The sequence below is a fragment of the Sander vitreus genome, chromosome 15, assembly GCF_031162955.1.
Source record: "Sander vitreus isolate 19-12246 chromosome 15, sanVit1, whole genome shotgun sequence".
Classification (NCBI taxonomy): Eukaryota; Metazoa; Chordata; class Actinopteri; order Perciformes; family Percidae; genus Sander; species Sander vitreus.
In genome coordinates, this window is record NC_135869.1 from 13,299,921 (window position 1) to 13,321,773 (window position 21,853).

Below are 21,853 nucleotides of genomic sequence, written 5' to 3' on the forward strand. Positions count from 1 at the left end.
GTTGGTTGAGAACGTCGTGTTTACTGCTGTCGCAACTGCGCTGTTCCCGCAGGCAAACCCTCCCTGCGGGTGGACCACAGAGTAGGCCAGCGCGCCCTTCTGTTGAGGAGGGAGGCAAAGCAGTTCAACAGAACAGCGAGCCTGGAAGTCATCTGAGTTACTGGCAGTGTTGACGTCATCAAGAGTTTAATAACACCAGTGCTGTTCAGTATTGACCCCTTTTGATATTAGTCAAAGAGGTTACAATTAAGCTTCCTCTCACTCACAGTAGGTGAACAAATATAATAAAACATACAAACACACACACACACACACACACACACACACACACACACACACACACACACACACACACACACACACACACACACACAGTGTAATCAACTATACAAAATAAAAATAAAATTCGAGAAAATATAGGCAGTATATATTATTCCATAAGCTTTTATTAATATTGAAGTGGCAAAAGGGGCCTTAAACACAAAATAAATGGCAAACTTCAGTATTTGAGTATAAATCAATAACACCAAGAGCGTGTGTCACATGTGTTGCAACATTTTTCTAAATGAAAATATCTCTTTATGCCGTGAGCTGTGCATGATACCTCCCGCTAATAGCATGCTGGTTCAGTTTTTTTAATAACCACTGGGTCAAAACAAGGCAAAAATATACAGTACATGGTTGAAAAAAAAAACACTTGTGGGGTGCCAATATCTTACAAATGCTTTAATGTTTAATGTGCAAAACATTGAAGATGTTTTTTGTTTAAAAAAAAAAATCACTAAAAAGATATAATTATATATTAGCCTATATAAGACTATGGTATTTATATGTCTATGTGATGTCACAGACCTGCAATTGTTTCCTTTGTTTTTTGAAATTTGCACTTGATGTAGACATAGACCTGAAGTTTCACCAAGATATTAGTGTGGGTAGCCTGTATGGTATGCACATACTTACTCTACACACACACACACACACACACACACACACACACACACACACACACACACACACACACACACACACACTCTGTCTTCACTGTTCTCTATCCTGCTCAGGGCTCTGAGGGAGCACTCTCCTTAATTGCATTCCCCAGCCCATTGATTATTTTAATGGTTCTTCATACTACACAGTGAGCTTCTGCATGCCTGCACCACATCAAGATCGCACACAGTCTATAGGGACAAAAATGAAAGCCATACATTCACCCTCTCCTTGTCCAGTCTGTATGGTTGCCTTCATGATCAGAAGTGGCAACGATTGAATTCCCAGTTTATTTAGGCTTAAAAAATTACCATCTAATCACAGTAGCTTCCTCTTATCCTCCACACTCATCTTCTCTAAGTTAAAATAGTCAGACAGCTTTTTTTCATCAGTGTAAACATTTTATAATTCAGAGGAAGTACACAAGATTGCAACAAAAAACCTTTTGATCAAATCATGATGTTCTGACATTTATTAAAGTGTCATGCCATTCATAACTACTTGGTCATGGCTGTCTCACTGTGACTGCATTTAGAATGACATTTGCATCTCTACATGTTACGTAGTCAGTCTTGCTCTTCAGATCATAATTTTTCTGCGAGCAATTACCTTGAGAAAATGTAATAGGGATGTGCAATTGTACTTTGGTGAGTTGTGACCATGGTGATAAAGTCTTTGTCTTCTCCTCTGTGCAGATATGTGCTATGTGGAAGTTGTTGAGTGGGCCCTTCAACATGTCCAGATGCAACACATGTAGCATGGTGAGTATGCATCAAAATATTACAGTAAATTATGGTCAAGCAAGTTTTCAAGCATGTATTGTAAATATACCAACTGTGGTGGACTACTGATTCTTTTAAGGCTTCATGATCCTTTGTCTCTGTCTTTTTTTTTCTTATCAATGCTCAAAAAATGTACATACAACATATGACTTGCAGGCTTGTCCTCAAAAAGGTAAAATGATAGGTCTTAAAATAATTGTTCACAACAGTAACTTTAGCCGTTTATTGTTGTGCAATGTGAGTGTTTAAATATTCAATTAATAAATTGTATTTGTCACATGAAATCGTGCAAGGTAAAATTCCAGTGAAATGTTATCCCATTATTTTTGAATTTGTCAGTGTTTTAATGTTCCAAATAATCTATCAGACATTATGCTTCTATTTTCAGTAATTTAGATTATATTGTAACATTTAGCACAATGGCTGAGTGTCTATAGCAGTACATAATTTGCACATCAGGGGTAAAGTTTTTGTAAAGTCTTTAGTTGAGGAAGAGATTTTCTTAGTCCATTCCCAATCGTCTACTCTCCTCCTGTTCTTTATTTCTTCTGTAGACCTATACCTTGCCTACTTGTTTCTTTTTTGTTTCATTAGTGCACATTACATCACTAAAACCATTGATTAAGGTACAAATCCTGTCAACAACTTCCTGTTAGATACCTGCTAATGTGCATATCATACAAGGCAAATATTAAATTATACATTACATCTCAATAACAAAGACTATTTAGACTGTTTTCTATTCTTGTAGCAACTCAATCTATCAAACCAACAATAAACAGCAAATAGCATAAACATACAAGTCTAGAATAACCAGTCAGCCTGCAGCATGTTTCAAAAGCTTAATTTCTTTTTGTTTTGTTTTTCTTATTTGTATGCTAAAGAGGAGCAAATATGAAAGTCATCCCTGTTGGGTACAATAAAAAGAAAGCCGAAAACAAAAGATGTCATAGATTGTGATCACGTGAAGAAAGACCCTATACACGACTAATATTGTGTCCATGTGATTAAACTCTAATCCCCTCTTCATTCCTTCATCTCTCATTTCACAGCCCTGCAGACACTCTATTCGCTTTGGGCCTTCTTTAGGAGGTCTGGCTCCACCCTGACCAACTGAGAGTCCTCAGTCACCTGCAACAGGGCCTCCATCTCTGGGCTGTCTACACGCACTAGCTCCCCTTCCTCCACCTCTACGTGCACACCCAGCCCATTCTCCTCGCCCGCTGACTGGCCCTCAGCGTCGGTCACCTCCACCATCTCTGTGTTTTGCACCACCTCCTCCACACCTTCTCGGAACTTCTTAACATGGAAGGTGAAGGGGGGGACGCGGTACACAGTGGTCTTGGAGCGAGCGTAGATGGTGTGGTCGGGAGTGAGGGACTTCTTCGCCTTCTCTTTGGAGGTCTTCATCTTTGCCCTGCGCTCTATGTTGGGGGTCATGCGGGTCCCGAGCTTGCCCATCTTCTTCTCCAGGTTGTGCTTGGTTTTCTCCAGGTTGTCACGGGTTCTCTGTCTTGTCTTCTCTAGGTTTTCACGGGTTCTCTGCCTGGTCTTCTCCAAGTTCTCCTTTGTCTTTAATTTGGTCTTCTCCATTTTCTCTTTGGAGAAGGCTTTCTTTATGTTGTCCACTTGCTGCTTGGTGGTGCGTTGGAGGCGCTTGGTACGAGACTCCTCGATAATCTCCTCAATCTCCACCTCCTCATCTGAATTGAGATTGACTGGGAGTCCCTCTTGTCCCTCAGGTATCTGCTCAAGGCCCTCCACGGCTATGCCTTCAACTTCTGTCTCTGCTGTCTTGGATTTGGATGTCTTCGGTGGCTTCACTTTGTCCTGAGGGAGCAAAATAGGAAGGATCAGAAAAACAGAAGACTATTAAGCCACAGAAGCATTTTAATAAGGAATCACAAAGAATTGAATCACATTTGGCATTTACTAAAATATTATCAGACATGGTGCTACACTGAGTTTATTTGATTCATGTAAATTATGACATTTCATTAAATGTCATTGATGTCATGTGAAAATTATGTCATGTGAAAATGATCAGCTTAATTTAATGGCCTTTGGGTGAAAAAGTATTTTGGAAATATGAGCATGATAATTCTCAGATTCATGTGTCATCTAAACATTCAGTGCACACAGCGTTTCACTGCTTGTAGCTGGTGTAGAGTGCCATCTAGTGGTGTCAATCATATGCCAACAATCAAGTGCCATTATGGCTACACCCAGTTATTTTACACTTCAAGCCTTAGAAATATGATACACAGGCTGGTGTGATCACAGGCTACTCAATATCACATCCCTAAAAATTTAACTATAGGGCTTAAAAGAAATTATCTGCAGCTCCACAGTCATATTGAAACTAAAGTTGTTACATCTAACCACAGGTGTATTTCCTGCTGTTTTGCTATAATTTCTCTATAAATACTTTATTGTTACACTTTTATTGTGACTTAAAGGCCTAATTTTCAGTAAAATCTAACAGTAAACAAAGATGGTGATTTTATATTAGATAAAAAGATGTCTGGAAAAATTATGTGTTATCTATAAATCATAGATGTTCTATGATTTATGATGCTGCTTTCACTTCACTGGAAAGACTTGGTGGTTAGTAAAGTTTCAGTTTGGTTTTTATATAATGTACAGCACAACAGTGCAGCCGTTTCACACCTGGTCAAACATGTATAAACCCAGAGGTAGGCCCTTACTATCTGTTCTGCATACGGCAGTAGCTACAGGAAAGTTGCCCAAAGTTGTAAAACCAATTGCCCAAGTTTACACTTCCTCTTTCACTACCTTCCTAGTCTTTTACTTTACCACACTGTGCCCATAATGTTACTGCTGACAGCCACCAATCAATCAGTACTGCAGCAACCACATTTCCATGTTGCGTGGCAGGACACTGACAGTGTGGTACCAGATATCCACACAGGGAGAAGCAGTATTATGCTAACAATGTTAACCCCCTAACAGCATGTCTGTGTCCCCAAGAGGGATTAGACGTCCCACCCTGCTGCACCTTAGTGCCACACCTCACTGCTTCTCTTTGAATCTAATCCACCATCGCCATCTTCACTGACCCTGTAGATACACTCAATGTTGTGACATTGTAATATATATATTTGAGCAAGAGTTACTCGGCCATCCATCCATACTCCGGGAACTAGAGTTAGACCAGTACGTAGTTTATAACAGGCAGAAACTGATACTGATATTTTGTATTGATGCTGCTAATTTACAATTTTAATTGCTTTAAAATGTGGCATATAATACAGAATACCACTGGACATTTTAAGAATCCAAATTGTATTTTTATCTGGGTAGAAATGCCTCTAAAACAGAATTTAGACTTTTATGTAATGTAAAATCTTTGGTTAAAATATTTAAGGGTAAGCAGATCTTCTATGCAAATACTTGCAACTTCAATTATGAAAAATGAAAGAATATGAAAGCATCTTTAGGTGTCTTCACCCTATATGAGCATTTCCAGCATGTGAATGGGCTCACAGTGCAGATCATTTTTATATATTAGCAGGTTTGAGTAGAGGGTTCTCAATCTGAATTTTAGTCCAAAGCTAAAGGCAAATGTGGTTTGACGTGTTCATGCTGAAATTGAGAGTTTAGTTTTGTCCAATACTGACCCAGTGCAGATATGAGGTCAAGAAATTGTTGTCAGCCCGTTGCCACATGCAAACTGAATCTCCTGCAGAAACAGATATACAGCACGGCTGACTGACAGCTGAGAGCAACACACCAGGAGGTGGCATGTGGCTTAAGTGAGGGATATAAGGTAGTCTGAAGAAGTCCATCGAGACATATCTTGGTTTGTTACTGTCAATATCAATGTTTTCAAGTAGAATAAAGGTTTAAAAACTGGAGCAAACAACTTAACCAGGGGGGTTTTGCGGTGTTATGTCAATGTGCAATATTTATAGTAAAATTGGATTCCAGTGCTGATATCGAACTTCTGAAAGACAAACACCTGTCAGATCATGTGCTCGCCACATCTCCCATGGGCAGTTCAAATATTGCCATATGATCCTATCATAAAATGAACATTGCCTCCTTATCTGGTGCAGTGTATGGTGTGGGCTTGGCCGACCTGCTCTGGATGGATTTATTTTGGGCTGGCCTTTGCCTCTCACTGGATTCCATCTACTCTGGCTGCCAGCCACTGCAGCGTTCAGTACTACTCGACAACCCCCACCACACAACACCCTGCTCTCCCGCACAGCAACAAATAAACACAGCACTCTGTCACCATGGCAACCACCTGCTCATGTTGTCTCTGGTGGACGGTACAGTTTAGCTGCATAAACAGCTGACATCTCTACAACAATGCAGCAACATGAGTGTATTACAATTAAATGAAACTATATACTGAACCTGCTTTGCAGACATGCACACAGAGAAAAGTGAGGCTGAACTGCAATCATAACATTAATGAGAGATTTGAGATATTTTCGAGCACAAAACAACCCACATGCACATGAGCACGTAACCCTACCACAAAGTCCTGAAATGTGATCAGAACTTTGTGAAGAGAGATAAACCCACACACAGTAAACATGTGGACTCACAGTGACATAAAGTTGGCTACATAAAAAATACTTAATAGCTGTCTAAGTGGCTGTTCAGATGATGTCATACGAGCCTGGCAAAACTTGTTTGCTGCTGTGGGGTGAGTTTGGCTGGTGGGCTAAAATTGAAAGCCAGGGTGTTGATCTTACATTTAAAATATATATAGGTGCATCTTTTGTGTTCAACAGCCCTTAGGAAAGACAGCCTCTGTGTATAAACACATACAATTCATAAGTTTGCATTAGTATAAGTAATCATGCTGTCAGACACGTGTACACCCACCCTCGCATAGAAATGCAGACACAATTTTTTTTTCCATCAAACTGTTAGCCAACAAAAAACAGCATCCTAGGAATAGTTGACGTCATACATAACAGTGAAACTACAACATGATCCAGGATCCAGGTCAGCTCCATACCTAACTAAAGCTATGTACAGCTAAATCCAGACTTTCACTGCCCAATTTGCTAATGCATCTAGAAACTCCTTGAACCTTAAAATTGATGGAAAACAAAGCACTCTATGGCAAAGGATTTTCATACAGAACTTACTCAAGGATTTTTTTTTTAAAGACTTTAAAGGTCTTGTTTGGTGGATTGAACAGGTTTCTCAATCATGAACTTGTAAAGCTGTAATCTTTTGATCCATGGAAATGTACTTATTGGCCAAACTTTTCACCAACACCAATATATCAGCCGATTTATGGGTCTAGCTCTATTAGAGTTATATTTTAGTCACAATCTTTAAATGTTTCAATCTTTTATTAAACTTCCCAGTGAAAAAAAACACAGAGACTTTGCATGTTGGCACATTTTGTTGTTTACATTCTGAAAACTTGACTCAGCCCACTGTTTCTGTGGAAATTGTGATAACATTAGCAAACCCTGTTTGGGTTTTGTGATTACAAAGCAGGAGACTGGGAGCTTGAGGAAGACGAAATAAAGTCCATTAGTGTCCCTGCGTTACCTTCCACTCACTTCCTACTTACCAGCAATGTAAAAGTCGGTACTCTGTGTGTGCTATTACTGAAAGGTGCCAGGGGAATGGTGACTGAATGTATGTGTGCTCTCCTCAATGAAAAGGAGGTCTGTTGCTAATGTTTCTTTCCTCCAAGAGTGGCGTGCACATAACTCATGGAAACTCGCCGCTCTGAGCGTGTGTGTGTGTGTGTGTGTGTGTGTGTGTGTGTGTGTGTGTGTGTGTGTGTGTGTGTGTGTGTGTGTGTAATTTGCTCGGACAAGCCAACAACTGTCTGAGCCGTCTTTCAGAAGGAGGCACAACTCAGGAGACGCAATTAAAAAGTCCTATCAGACTGAGGGGAAATATTTTGGTTAGGAGCTAAGACTGCTACCTATCGAGGAAAAACAACTGAGACAGAAATGTTGAAACAGACATTAGTAAGATCTGTGATAGTTCAGCAGTGCCTCCGGCTTTGGTGAATTTTCTCAACCTGTGGTGACAATTATGTAATCCTTATTGATAATCTTAAATTGATGGTGTTCATGTAACAACAGCAAAGCTTGTCATTGTCTAAATATTATATTCAAAATGTGACTCATACCGGGGCTCTGGGATAATTTAACCACTGACTGTTACCCCAGCAGCTCTGACTAAAGCTGCTGGCGTTTCTCCATCAACCTCTCTGTCTCTCTATCTGCTGTTACTGTACAAGACCTGCACTAATCCACCTGCTCCAATATTCCTATTTTATTTAAAATATTTTGTCACCTACAATGATGTAAACAATTAGTAGTGTCAATAAAATAATGTGTCTGTGTCTGTGTCATATGTGAAGGATTATTACAAGTCAGATTGCCTGTCAATCAAAAATGTATGCTAAATTGGCTGTGCAGGGTTCAATTTAAATTTGCAATTATTTAGCAAACATTGCACTAAGATCTATAACTGTTACCTAAAATACATGTTATAGACCTATATGAATTAATTCATCTAAATTAAATATCTATCTACATTTTAAGTACTTTTCTCTTTTTGGGGGGACTCTATGCAGGACACACACACACACACACACACACACACACACACACACACACACACACACACACACACACACACACCACAGAGTGTTATACATTCGATCTCATATAGTACAACAGAGAGCAAATGTACTGTGTATAAAATGACACCTGTCCAATCTAACTATGTTACACCAACCCTTAGTCCTTAGTGAGGCCTCTTCCTAAATCTTTATATTTTGTCAGCTTTAAAGTGTGTCTTTATATAAGCAAAGAGAAACATAGCTCTGGCTTTGAGATGTGTTTGGTCACTGCTAAAACAAAGAAGATGAGAGAAAGAGATAAGCAGAGGAAGAAAAGCTTGACTTTAAAGGAATAGTTAGACATTTTGATTCGACAATACACTTATTTGCCTTCTTGTCGAGAGTTAGATAATAATATGAATATCCCACCTATCTGTGCGGAACATGTGCTACTGTTGCTTAGCTTAACGCAAAGATTTGAAAAAGGGAAACAACAAGCCTGGCTCTATCCAAAGGCAAGAAATCCAACTAGTCCTATCGGCACCTCTAAAGCTTACTAATTCACATGTTATATCACACACACACACACACACACACACACACACACACACACACACACACACACACACACACACACACACACACACACACACACACACACACACACACTCACACAGGAAGGTTAGAAAGAGCAGCAAGATTGACTTCTGTTTAGATGGCAAATTCATGCACATCAACATTCATGCTCCTGATTCAACTAAATGCATGCAGACACTTAGCAACTAACTCGCTTACAGATAAACGCACACATGGACACACACACCATTCCTTTTGAGGCAGTGCGATGAAAGGCCTCTCCGGTGAGTCACAGCAGCAGCTGTCTGATCCTGTCCAGTCCTTGCAGCTGTGCACTTAGCTTTCACAATGAGTGATATCACTGACCCTTGTGCCCACCCAGGATGGGAGAAGGCCAAGTGAGAGATTGACATGAAACAGAGGTGGAAGTTCACGTGTAAGAGCCCTGCAGAGGCCTGAATCGCGATTCTTTGATCCCTACAGAGTGCTCGGGGGCTAAAATAAGAACGCTAATGTACTCTGGTCATTAATATTGATGCCTCCCACGCTCTCCTAAATAAGGCTCAAACAATTCACAGAGGACTGGTCCAGCCACCTGCTACCTCAGGCATTTTGGGGTGACTCTTATGACTGAGGGCACAATGCAAATTCTGTTTCATGAAGCTCTCTTATCCCATTTTAGAACAACCCACTCTGATGGTGCCACGTTTAAGCGTCCTGTGGGTAATGGAAATATTAGAAACCAATCCCACTAGGTCTATAGACAAGAGAGGGGCTCTGTGTACCACATAGCCAACACGGCAATGTCATGTTACAGTGCACAGCACAGGAAGGGAGGTCTTTGGTTTTTCTGTCACAGTGATTTGTGATTTCACACACAGAGAGCTGAAGGGGGAAGCCCTTTTCCACAGCTCAGCCTTTCCACAACCACGCCTCTGAGACCAATGGAATCCCAGGGTTAATCCCATGCAAAGATGGAAATGTATTTTTCCATTTTAAGTATCTGTGTGATCTGGCAGCTACAGTGCTGGAATATGTTATATAACCATCCCTCGCTCTGTATGACACAAAAGGGCTAGTCAGCCAAATTGAACAATTAATGTGCTTTGAAGATTGGAACTAGTTTAGGCACAAACATCAATTTGCTGCAGTTAACATGAAGATTCTTTTTATTATTTCAATATTTTATTTAAGAGAAAGAAGGTATTCATTGTTCATATTACCACTTACAGGATAATGTATACATGAATAAGCTGCCAACTTAAACAGTACTGGGCCCAGCTATAGGAAACTATAACTACTGAATTACATGAGGCCAATTTAATGATTAATGACAAATAACTCCTGGAAAATGACAGCTGGGGGAACAAGAAGGAAGGCAACCAGCCAATCACCCACACTGCTTTGCTTTGTTCTGAATAGAGCTGTTGTTTGTGTGATACTGAATAAAGCCACTGGGACATTGTAGATGGAAAAACTGACTGCTGTACAGCCTTTATTCTCTCTTTGTTGAGCAGGTGTGCACCATTTTTAATCTAACATGAGCTACTGTCTGAGCTGTCTTGGTATTAACTTGCACTGAGACAATCCCTTGTTATTTTTAACAGATCTATTGTGGGATTAATAATGTGAAATGCTAACAATATTTTCCAAAACTTGAATGAATACCTCCTTCCTTTAGAAAATGTGTAGTATACCTTATAAACAAAATTGTGTATTTGAAGAAATAAAAAGGTGAATATGTTTCACTTTCAAAGTTTGCCTCTCACAATGATAACATATTTGGAGCACAATTTCTATTATTTATAGATTTATCTTCCTAAACATCCATGTGCATGCAAAATCGAATCCCAAGGGTACCCAAAACCTGGCACGCTCCTAGTGACGGACTATAACTCACATACCAGTGACAAGAACAGCAAACTGCTCCACAGCAGTGGAAAATATAGGCCACCACCAGGATCCAGGGTAACCTGACTGTTGCACTTCATACTGAAGGTTTGAACATACCAGACTTTGCTTTCACACGCAACCTCCTAGGTTACAGCAATAACAGTTTCTTATATTAATAGTGAATGTATGGATGCTGCTTTAACAGCAACTTTTTGTGTTACTAAAATAAAGAAATGCTTTAAAGGTCCCATGGCATGAAAATGTCACTTTATGAGGTTTTTTAACATTAATATGCATTCCCCCAGCCTGCCTATGGTCCCCCAGTGGCTAGAAATGGCGATAGGTGTAAACCAAGCCCTGGGTATCCTGCTCTGCCTTTGAGAAAATGAAAGCTCAGATGGGCTGATCTGGAATCTTCTCCTTATGAGCTCATAAGGGGCAAGGTTACCTCCCCTTTCTCTGCTTTGCCCGCCCAGAGAATTATATAACCAATTAATGGTAAAAATAAGGCAACAGTTATTATACCAGTAGCATACAAAATACAGTATTAACTAGCAAAGCCTACATAGTCAAACACATGCACATTTATCTGGAAATAAGCCCACACAAACACGTATATAATGCAATTAATCGATCAGTTGGTGGTGCTGATTGCTAAATTCGGACCCACTCAATGAAACCAGACACTACGCCATTCCATTGCATTGCTGCTGGTGTATTTATAATCAACACACACTGTAGCAGTTTCCCTTAATACACCAACTCAGATAATTCGCCAACTCTTTATTTTGGCTGCGGCCTTGTAGGTGAAGGGTGTGCCTACACATCTTGGAATAAATAGCACGGAGGAGCAGCTTCCACCGAGTTGTGATGTGGTATGAGGACACATTTCTGATAGCTGGCCAAGATGAAAACTACAACTGTTCAAAGCGAGGGTTGACCTGATTAGTGTCCCGGCTGGTGAATACTGTCTGCTGCTGTGGGATGGGGATGTTGGTGAGACAGAAAGGCAGCTGGGGCCTGAGATCAGGCCAGTGTTCTAGTTCAAGTACACAATAAATGCGAGGATTGATTGTAAAAGCAGAAAAAATATGATGTGCAGCAAAAACTCATACTTTGTGTCCCTCCCTAAATAACTCAACAACATACACATGTGTTAGGACAGCATGGATCCTCTTTCTGCTGTACCAACTGTATATCCTAATGGCAGGAGCACAAGAAAGGCTACAGTAACACTAGCTAATCCACCTCCTATATCCCAGATACACACACACACATGCACGCACACACGCACGCACGCATGCACACACACACACACACACACACACACACACACACACACACACACACACACGCACACACACACACACACACACACACACACACACACACGCACACACACACACACACACACACACACACACACACACACACACCACAGAGTGTTATACATTCAATCTCATATAGTACAACAGAGAGCAAATGTACTGTGTATAAAATGACACCTGTCCAATCTAACTATGTTACACCAACCCTTAGTCCTTAGTGAGGCCTCTTCCTAAATCTTTACATTTTGTCAGCTTTAAAGTGTGTCTTTATATAAGCAAAGAGAAACATAGCTCTGGCTTTGAGATGTTTTTGGTCACTGCTAAAACAAAGAAGATGAGAGAAAGAGATAAGCAGAGGAAGAAAAGAAAAGCTTGACTTTAAAGGAATAGTTAGACATTTTGATTCGACAATACACTTATTTGCCTTCTTGACGAGAGATCTGTGCGGAACATGTGCTACTGTTGTAAGCAAGTTGTTTGCTTAACGCAAAGATTTGAAAAAGGGAAACAACAAGCCTGGCTCTATCCAAAGGCAAGAAATCCAACTAGTCCTATCGGTACCTCTAAAGCTTACTAATTCACATGTTATATCTAGTTAGTTTGATCAGTGCAAAAACTGGTACATTTCTTGACTGGGCACAATAAATAGTCCAGGAACAAGTAATTTTTGCACTTTGGTTGTTATGCGGATTAAACAAACAGGACTAAAGGTTTATTGTGGCTCATTTAGAGCTGCTGGTGGGCAAACTTTTTGCCTTTGGACAGAAACAGGCCTGCTGTTTTCACCATGTAGCCTGTCTGTTAGCTAATAAGCTAACAGATTGATGGCTGTGGCCTCATATTTAGCGCACGTACCAACATGAGTGTGGTGTCAATCATCTTGTGTAACTCTTTGCAGAAAAGTGAATGTAAATGTTGATTTCACTCACACTAAGACTATACTGTGTCTCATTAGTGTTAATAGTTTATCATGGGTATTGGTTTTTTTTCTTCTTCATAATAGTACATACTGTATGTGACTTTTTTTGTGATGTACTGTACAGGTATGTCATAGTGTTGCAACCCGCAACCCTATTAACTATTGGACACCGAGCACTGGAACTCCGAACTGGCTCGACGTGGTAGCTGACATGCAATAGTGAAATGTGGAGCCTGCCAGATATCTTTCCCCGAGCCCGGGAAAAGGGAAAAGAACAACATTGTGTACAAGTGCTGTAGCAAATACTGAATGAGCTGTGCCCATGGTTCTGGTTCTGGATGAGACGTCTGCGTTTGCATAGAAGGGGATAAATTGACAGAGGGAGAGACACTGAGGAGGGAGAAAAACAAATGTACATGTTGGCAGGAGAGGCACAGAGATGCCAGCGGGATGAATCACAACACTAACTTAGTGCTGCTGGTTGAGTGCACAAGGGATTGGCTAAGTGTCCTCTCTGTAATGAGATCTAACTTTATGCCTGTAAACAAAGATTCAGAAAGATCAAGTGGCCAAAAAAGCCTTGGCTTTATCAGAATGTCTAGAGTAAGTGGAATAGAGATATTACGTAGTCTGGGCAGGGTTAAAAGCTATTAAAGAATAGTGGGCTGGGGCTGTTGGCGAGGCTTGTTGGCTGTGATCTGAGGAAGGAAGGTCTGCGAGGCTGGCCTGGAATAAGTAGACTGTAACTGAGAAGTCTTACATCTCCATGATGGAGTTGACCAAATGGCTATCACTGTGTTTGAGCTGTAGCCAAACACACCCTCATTCCGGATTCACATCAGTCCTGTCTCACACTCTGATGGACACACTCTATCACATTGCATAAACTAGATTCATCTACATAATTAAATAGATAATGTGCATTATGTCATTAGCATTAGTATTAGATGTCTATCTAATTAAAGCACATATTTACAAAGCATGTAAATACACATGATTATGACATTCAAAGGCTAACTCCACCAATTTTACACATCAAAGTTAGTTTGTAGGTCTTGGGAAGTACAACTGCATATGTGAAAAAAGTTGTAAAAAGCCTTTTGTGGCTCCACAGGGAGGTGCACAAAATCTAACAAATTTTCCTCAATTTATGTCACTTGAGTCAGCATCGGTTGAAAAATACAAATTTGAAAATGAAAAAATAAATCTGGGGGTGTGGAGTTAGAAAGAAGTGAGTTAACCAGCCCACTGTAGCACCTCATCTCTGCTTGAGGCTAATGGCTTGAGGCTACATTAGCTGCTACTCGCATAACACTCGGAATCTCCGACTGAACAGTCGGTGGATGAGTTGCATTTTGGGAAATGTAGGCACCAGGTTTTCCCTCTGCCCAATGGAGTGTGGCTTTTCTTTGAATGGAAAGAATCAGCATGCAGCCTGCTCCATCTGCCTATATTGGTGACCTTAGGAGGGTGTTGACAGAACCTGAGTGCTCTGTTGTCAGTTGTAATATTTGTAAAGGTGTGCTAGGAGGACTACTTTCACAAAGAAAACTCCCTTTTTCATACAAGTCTCCTATTGGGACATGTGGAGGGCTGAGCTGAGATGGAGCTAGAGCCCTCTGAGGTTTTTTAGCCAAACCATACAACAGCTTCAGCTAGCTGAAGGCCAAGACAATTGCTGGACATAAATGTGCCTGGTCTGTCTGAGGATGAGCATGAGGCTCAGCTATTAGGGCAGGGTATCACCACTATGGCCAGGCCCGTATTAAGACAATGTGGTGCCCCTGGGCACTATACCTCAAAGCCCCCCGTCCACTACCCTGTCCACTACCCCCTTTACTCGTGCTGTCCTCCTGGCAAAAATATCAGACATAATCAAGGGGATTTCTCAAATGTAATTTACTAACTTGTCCAACTACATACATGTAGGCATATGAGCAGTGAGCACTATATTCAAACGTTCTCAATTCAAAATTTCTATTAACTCAAAAAGCCAAAATCAATACTATATATTGTAGCATTGTGGGTAGGTCAAATATGTATTTTTCCAACTTTATTTCACAGGCCCTGAAAGCAACTCCTCTGGTCAAAAACTTTGAAATTTGTTTTTCTTTGCTTGCAAATTACATTGAATCAAGAAAGCCAACCACTTATCATTTTTTATAACAGTTAATATTTTACATTCATCATTATAACATTTTTGGGGGGGTTAAACTGGCCACTTTTGATTATTGTTAAATCCCCCGCCCCATCCCCCAAATTATACATTTGTGCGTACCTGTGGACCAACTTAACTCTAACAGATTGGGGAGGGGGAGTGATAGTGGTAATTTAATATTGATTTATTGAATGTATTATTATTATTATTATTATTATTATTATTATTATTATTATTGTGAAATTAGTGTTCATAAACGAGTAATGTATGGTCTTTCAACAATTTCAAGTGAATAATATAACAATTTACGGAAAATATTGTTAAAGGTTGTGTCATGTGGTGCCCCCCCACTGGTTGTGAATGGTTGGTGCCCCTGGTCACTGGCCCAAGTGCCCTTATCGATAATCCGGGCCTGACTATGGCAGCTGTCTGGTTTCTCCTACCATCAGGCAGCTGAGAAACTGGAAAGTTATGACTAAAATTATTTCAATAATTGATTCGAAGAACTGTTTTAGTTATCTTTTAAATGTGTAACAGAGGCCAACACCTGTTAGGCTTGCACAACTTTCTTATTGCTGGAATATGAAGTTACAGACCAAGTACAGAGTGTGGACTGGTAGTTGGAGAGGTTCCAGTTCACCTTCAGGACACTGCCAAAATGCCCTTGAGCAAGCACCACACCCCCAACTGCTTGGGGCGCCTGTCCATGGGCAGCCCCCTTGCTCTGACACCTCTCCATTTAAAGCATGTGTATAGGTCCTGTTTGCAGGTGTGACTATACCTGCAAATAGCGTGTGACGCTAGATGGACATTTACAACATTTCTTCTTTTTTTCAAGATTATTTTTTGCCATTTTAGGCCTTGATTTGTGCAGGACAGCTTAGACTTGAAAGGGGAGAGAGAGGGTGTAATGATATGCAGCAAAGGACCGCAGGTTGGAGTCGAACATGCGGCCGCTGCGTCGAGGAGTAAACGCTCTACCAGGTGATCTAACCAGGCGCCCATCATTTACAACATTTCTAATCATTATATTACATCCTGAGGCTTCGATGAGAAATCCACAATATTATCTATAAACAGCTTAGGTTTATTCTCGACAGCTGTTGCTATTAGAAAACACTAGAGCAGGAAATTAGAGTTAAGGCTGAACTAATATAGTCCAATTCCTGGCAATATGAGACTCACAGGAAATAAGGAAAGGAAATAAAGGAAATAAACGTGGACTCATATAGAAATGGAAAGACACTTGCTTTATATAAGACAGTAATAGACAGTACAGTCAGAGCACAGAAATGCAGGGAGGGTTTGAAAGCAGGGCTCCATTGGATGAGTGACCATTTGCGAACCACAGAGCTCTGATGACAGGCTGATTGTGACTGGACCCTCAGCTGCTGCAAGGTCAACTGCAGTAAGGGTTTGCTGTTTTAAAACTCCAGAAAGACGCCACGTAATGAGCAAGGAAATATGCAGCAGTTGTAAAGGTGCATTTCAAATTCTAAAGTCCCAAAATGTAAGTGCCACCCTTTAATGACTAAAATAAAGTATCACAATTGTGGTTTGAATAAGGAATTTATTTGGCCACAGCAACACCTTTGTTCTGGCATCATTGAAATGAATGTAGATAGACAGAGTTAAAAAAAATATTATGATACATATCTGAGATGCAGTGCTGGAATGCAACTAAGTACTAGAGATGGTCTGATACCATTTTTTGCTTTCCGATACCGATTCCGATACCTGAACTTGCGTATCGGCCGATACCGAGTACCGATCCGATACCAGTGTGTCATATATTTTATTATGTTTTAACAACTGTATACTACTATCCCTGTATGGATGTGATATTATTTCTATCTTTGTCGTCGGTCTGGCTCAGGTTAAACTCTTTGTGAAACATGAACAATTAATGCCACAGAACTTTCTTTTATTCTCCAGTTTGACAGTCAGTTATAACGGAAAAAGAACATAAATAAACTACTTTAATGTAGATTTTCTTTAGGGCTTTATTATGTGGTATCGGATCGGTGTATAAACTCCAGTACTTCCTGATACCGATACCAGCGTTTTAGACAGTATTGGAGCCGATACCGATACTGGTATCGGTATCGGAACATCTCTACTAAGTACTACTGAGGTACTTTACTTGAGTATTCCCATTTTTATTCTACTTTATACGTCCACTCCACTACAGTTTGGAGGCAAATATTGCTCTTTTCACTCCTCCACATGTATTTGACATATTAAATTACTTAGATTCAGCTTATTGATATAAAACATAATCAACTAATAAATTCTGAGGAATTATTATAGATTAAGCTACCCAGCAATATATAAAGTAGTTAAAATTAGATCCACCTTTACCAGCTGCAACTTTAGCGATGCTAACAATTGACGTGTCAATTATTATTATCCAATAATATAATCAAATATATATTATTCTGAAATGATCCATTCTGCATAATAATGTTTTTAATGCTAATACTTTTGTACTTTTACTGAAGTGAAGTTAAAAAAAAAGCTATAACAGTATAATACAACACAGTATTTTTACACTTCAGTATTGCTACTTTTATATAAGTAAAAGTCTGTATACTGCCACTGCTGATGCTGATGCAATGCACATTTGGTAAACATGTCCTCATCACCACACCCTGCTGTTGTCAGGGGATCCCACGTGCCACCATCATTGCAGGTTTAATTATAAAGCATCACTGTCAAAGTATTTACAGGCTAAAAAATCCTCAAGTATGTGTCTATTCTCAGAGTGCAGAGACAGAGTGACAGGAGAGGAAAAATACGGAACCTACAGTTAAAGCTGGTATCACCCTAAAGTAACCTTACCATTAACCTCTAATCCTAACCCTGATCTCATCCTTAACCTCATTTTAAACATATCCTACTCTAACACATTAACACACAAACAGACGGTGGAAAGTGGTGAAACATGACTGAGAGCCAGTGTTGATTTGCAATGCTGCCAATATCTGACCAGCCTTTATGTCAGTTAATTAAACTGGACACGATGCAGCCATCCTCTGGCAATAAATAGATCGTGGGAGCCCAAAACAGATAATGCAACATGGAAGCTACAGCTCTTACAACCGCTTTGAAACATGATGAGGACTTAGTTTAGACGGTTGAGATAACACTAACAGGAAATGACTTAGAATGATTTGTGTCTGATAAAACACAATCAAAAGTCACAAGTTTTACATCCTTTTTGTACAGTGTCCTACATTGACAGTTGCACACAAACATGCAGTTGAAAGGGCTTTCAGTAGACCAGGCAATACTGTCACAAACAGCAGGAGGCACCTGCTTTGCAGAGTAATTTATTAAGGACTAGTGTGATTGGATTTCTGCTACATGCCAATAGTGTAACCTGCTCCCATAGTGGTCATCCCATGAGGAGGAGGTGAAAAGGTTTGCCTGCCAATATGAATCCTGAAGTAAGCTCTACTACGAGAGGTGTGCAACTCTCAGATTCACTGTTACTAATGGTTTTTAAAGAAAGTATTCTCCCTTTTCCAGCTAGCAAATTGCGAGGTTATGATGAGATGTGCATAAGGTAACTACTACTGAAATTTTCCTGAGCTGTCAGTTGATTTATGGTTCATAGACAAATTCCAGATCGAAGGGCACAAGACCTACATGCTGCATTTTTACCAGCCAGACATGACAGCAGTGTCCTGCTAAAAAGAGTTGCTCATCTAGTTTCAAATGTACGTCAGTCAGTCACACTCTCACACATGCATTCATATTGTGTCCTTTATGTTATTTTAAAGATGGTCTGATACCATTTTTTGCTTCCCGATACCGATTCCGATACCTGAACTTGCCTATCGGCCGATACCGAGTACCAATCCGATACCAGTGTGTCATATATTTTATTATGTTTAACAGCTGTATACTAGTATCCCTGTATGGATGTGATATTATTTCTATCTTTGTTGTCGGTCTGGCTCAGGTTAAACTCATTGTGAAACATGAACAAACACAAACAATTAATGCCACAGAACTTCCTTTTATTATCCAGTTTGACAGTCAGTTATAACGGAAAAAGAACATAAATAAACTACTTTAACGTAGATTTTCTTTAAGGCTTTATTATGTGGTATCGGGTCGGTGCATAAATTCCAGTACTTCCCGATACCAGCGTTTTAGGCAGTATCGGAGGCGATTCGGTATTGGAACATCTCTAATTTCTATATTCTATCTCGTTTTCTTTTCAAGATGTTCACAGTCCCAACCGTTTGAGAAGCTATCATGCTCCCTAAAATAAATTTGCCCCTGTCCCAATACTCACACTTGTGTTCTCAGGTATTAAAGTGCAGGTTCGTGCAACATGGATGTCAGTGTGTCCCACTACTGAGAAATCTTTGTACTAAAAACTACATCTTCATCTTACATGGCAGCACTCTGCCAACTATCTACCCTCTGAGCACTCAGAGGTGGGGCGTTGGTTATGTCTCAAGTAGCTCTTCATGCCTGTGTTTATAGGCCTTTTTATTTAGTTCAGTGGACTAGTCTTTATATAGTTTTATTGGGTAATCATGAAGTCCTGTGGAGTGGGAGAGGTCACTCTCTGCCTTTGTTTTTCCATGGAAGCTGCTAGTATTCCCTTTGTAGGTGAGAAGAGGAATCCACCTCTCACTGAGCATGAATACAAACCATACAACAGCTTCTAAATAGTGCACTGCAGTGTCTGATTGTTCGTAAACATTACAGCCTCATTTAAGTTTGAGGAAAAAGCGATTCAGACATTTATGTCATGGAAACCACCGAGCCAAAGCTTTGGCCAGGATCCTCTATCCTGAGAAACTACAGAACATTTCCACTAACAGGGGTCAACTCAAGCCACAGTGTGACTCTAACTGTCTCTGGTGAGATGATGTCTAAAGGTTGCTCTGATGGTTTGATAGCTTTTCAGGTGCATTTCACACTCCCCTCCCAACTTTCCTTTGTGCAGTGGGGAATGCAACACATGTACTGTGAGTGTAACTTTAACAGGCACATGTAAAGCATTACCACAACATTCTCAAACAAAAATAGTTCGCTATGTAGTCCACCCTGTGATGGAAATAGTAAAAAAACAAGCTCACACACACACACACACACACACACACTGCGACCCTCAGTATTCACCTGGTAGATGAGGACTTTGAAGTTGCGTCTCTTGAGCAGCTCATTCTCATTGCTCTCCAGCTTCTTGATCTGGCCTGCCTGCTTCTCCAGGTTGCTCCGCACCGTCTTGACGTTGACGCTGACCTTGCGTACCTTTTCCAGCATTTTGTTGACAGTGTTGGCTGTGCCAGTGTGGTTCTTTGACAACTTAGCCAGCTCCCCTTGGATGGTTGACACTGACTTCTCCATGGCCTCCTGTCGGGCCTCGAGCCCATTCTGGGTCTGCTGGATTTGGTCTACTACCCCAATAATCTTGTCGAGCAGAGACAGAACCATGACCCCGTTCATCTGCGCTTCACTCTTGCCTCCAGGACCAGTTGCCAGCACCAGGTCCACCCCCTCAAGAGGGTCATCATCATCTACTGCCGGCTCTGTGGCAGCACCCACCAGAGCTACCTCATCATCATCAAAAGGCACTTCTGCTAGGGCTGCGTGCTCCTTCTTTACATCTGTATCAGCCATGGCTGTCAACTCCAAATACAAACCGCCTGCACACTCACTACAGATACAAACACACTACTGTAAAAACAACCTGCAGGAGCCACGCTGCACCAAACTCAGTCCCAAATCCTTTTCTCTTTTCTTTAAGACAACTTTCTCGACTACTTGTTTGCCTCTTCCTAGTCTACTTTAAGCTTAAACTTTCTTTTTACCCTCAGTCTCACACTCTCAGCCTTCTCTGTCTCTCTGCCTCTGCTCTGGGATGCCAGCCAGCCAAGGGGAGTAGGGCCTCTCACAGCTGAGGCATGTGTGCCCTGACTCAAATGCCTCTGCTCCCTGTGAAACCACCCAGTCAAAGTTTTCCCTTCTTCAACCAGCACCACACCCCCAGCTCCCTCTGCTGCCGGGCTCCACCCAATCTGTCCCCAAGTACAGGGCAGCATATCTCCACCAGACTCCACCTCTTACGGTGACACACTCACTCAATCAGTTCATACTAAAGACTGAAAAGTGACAATTAACTTTGAAATGTGACTCTGAATTTGGGTTTACTCTGTATGTCATATGTGTTGATTGTCAATCAACACACAAAGACAAAACTGCCATCTGGATATACACTTGGTATTAAAATCTGTGTTATTCCCACTGAAGAATGTGGGGTTGTTCTCACTGTGACCACTAGAGTTATAAATATGATATATTTTTTTTAATTAATTCCCAATTGCTTCAGTTTGGTCAGTTTATTGAAAGTATTTACCGGAAGTATTAGTATGCCAGGCTGACTTTTTTTAATTTATTTTTATTTAACCTTTATTTATTATTTATTGTAAGTCGATTGAAAACAATTTCTCATTTGCAACAATTCGCACAGTTACACATCCATAGCTGCCCAGTACAACCACAGTCTGATCTGCTAGCCACTGAGCAGCTCCATTGGAGCGGTTGGGGTTAAGGAACATCTAAGCATGAACATCTGTCTCCACCTTAATTTTACTGTCTGTGGTC

The 21,853-nt window shown here is 40.6% G+C and overlaps 1 protein-coding gene across 1 annotated transcript; it reads right to left on the reverse strand.

Annotated features, from left to right (window-relative positions):
* Window positions 1-428: 428 nt before the first annotated feature.
* Window positions 429-21,213, reverse strand: cavin1a (caveolae associated protein 1a). The gene is made up of 2 exons (XM_078269853.1): window positions 20,369-21,213; window positions 429-3,599 (listed from the first exon to the last, which is right to left on the reverse strand). The coding sequence occupies exons 1-2, from the start codon at window positions 20,867-20,869 to the stop codon at window positions 2,835-2,837; spliced, it is 1,266 nt and encodes a 421-aa protein (XP_078125979.1). The 5' UTR covers window positions 20,870-21,213; the 3' UTR covers window positions 429-2,834.
* Between the last annotated feature and the right edge of the window lie 640 nt (window positions 21,214-21,853).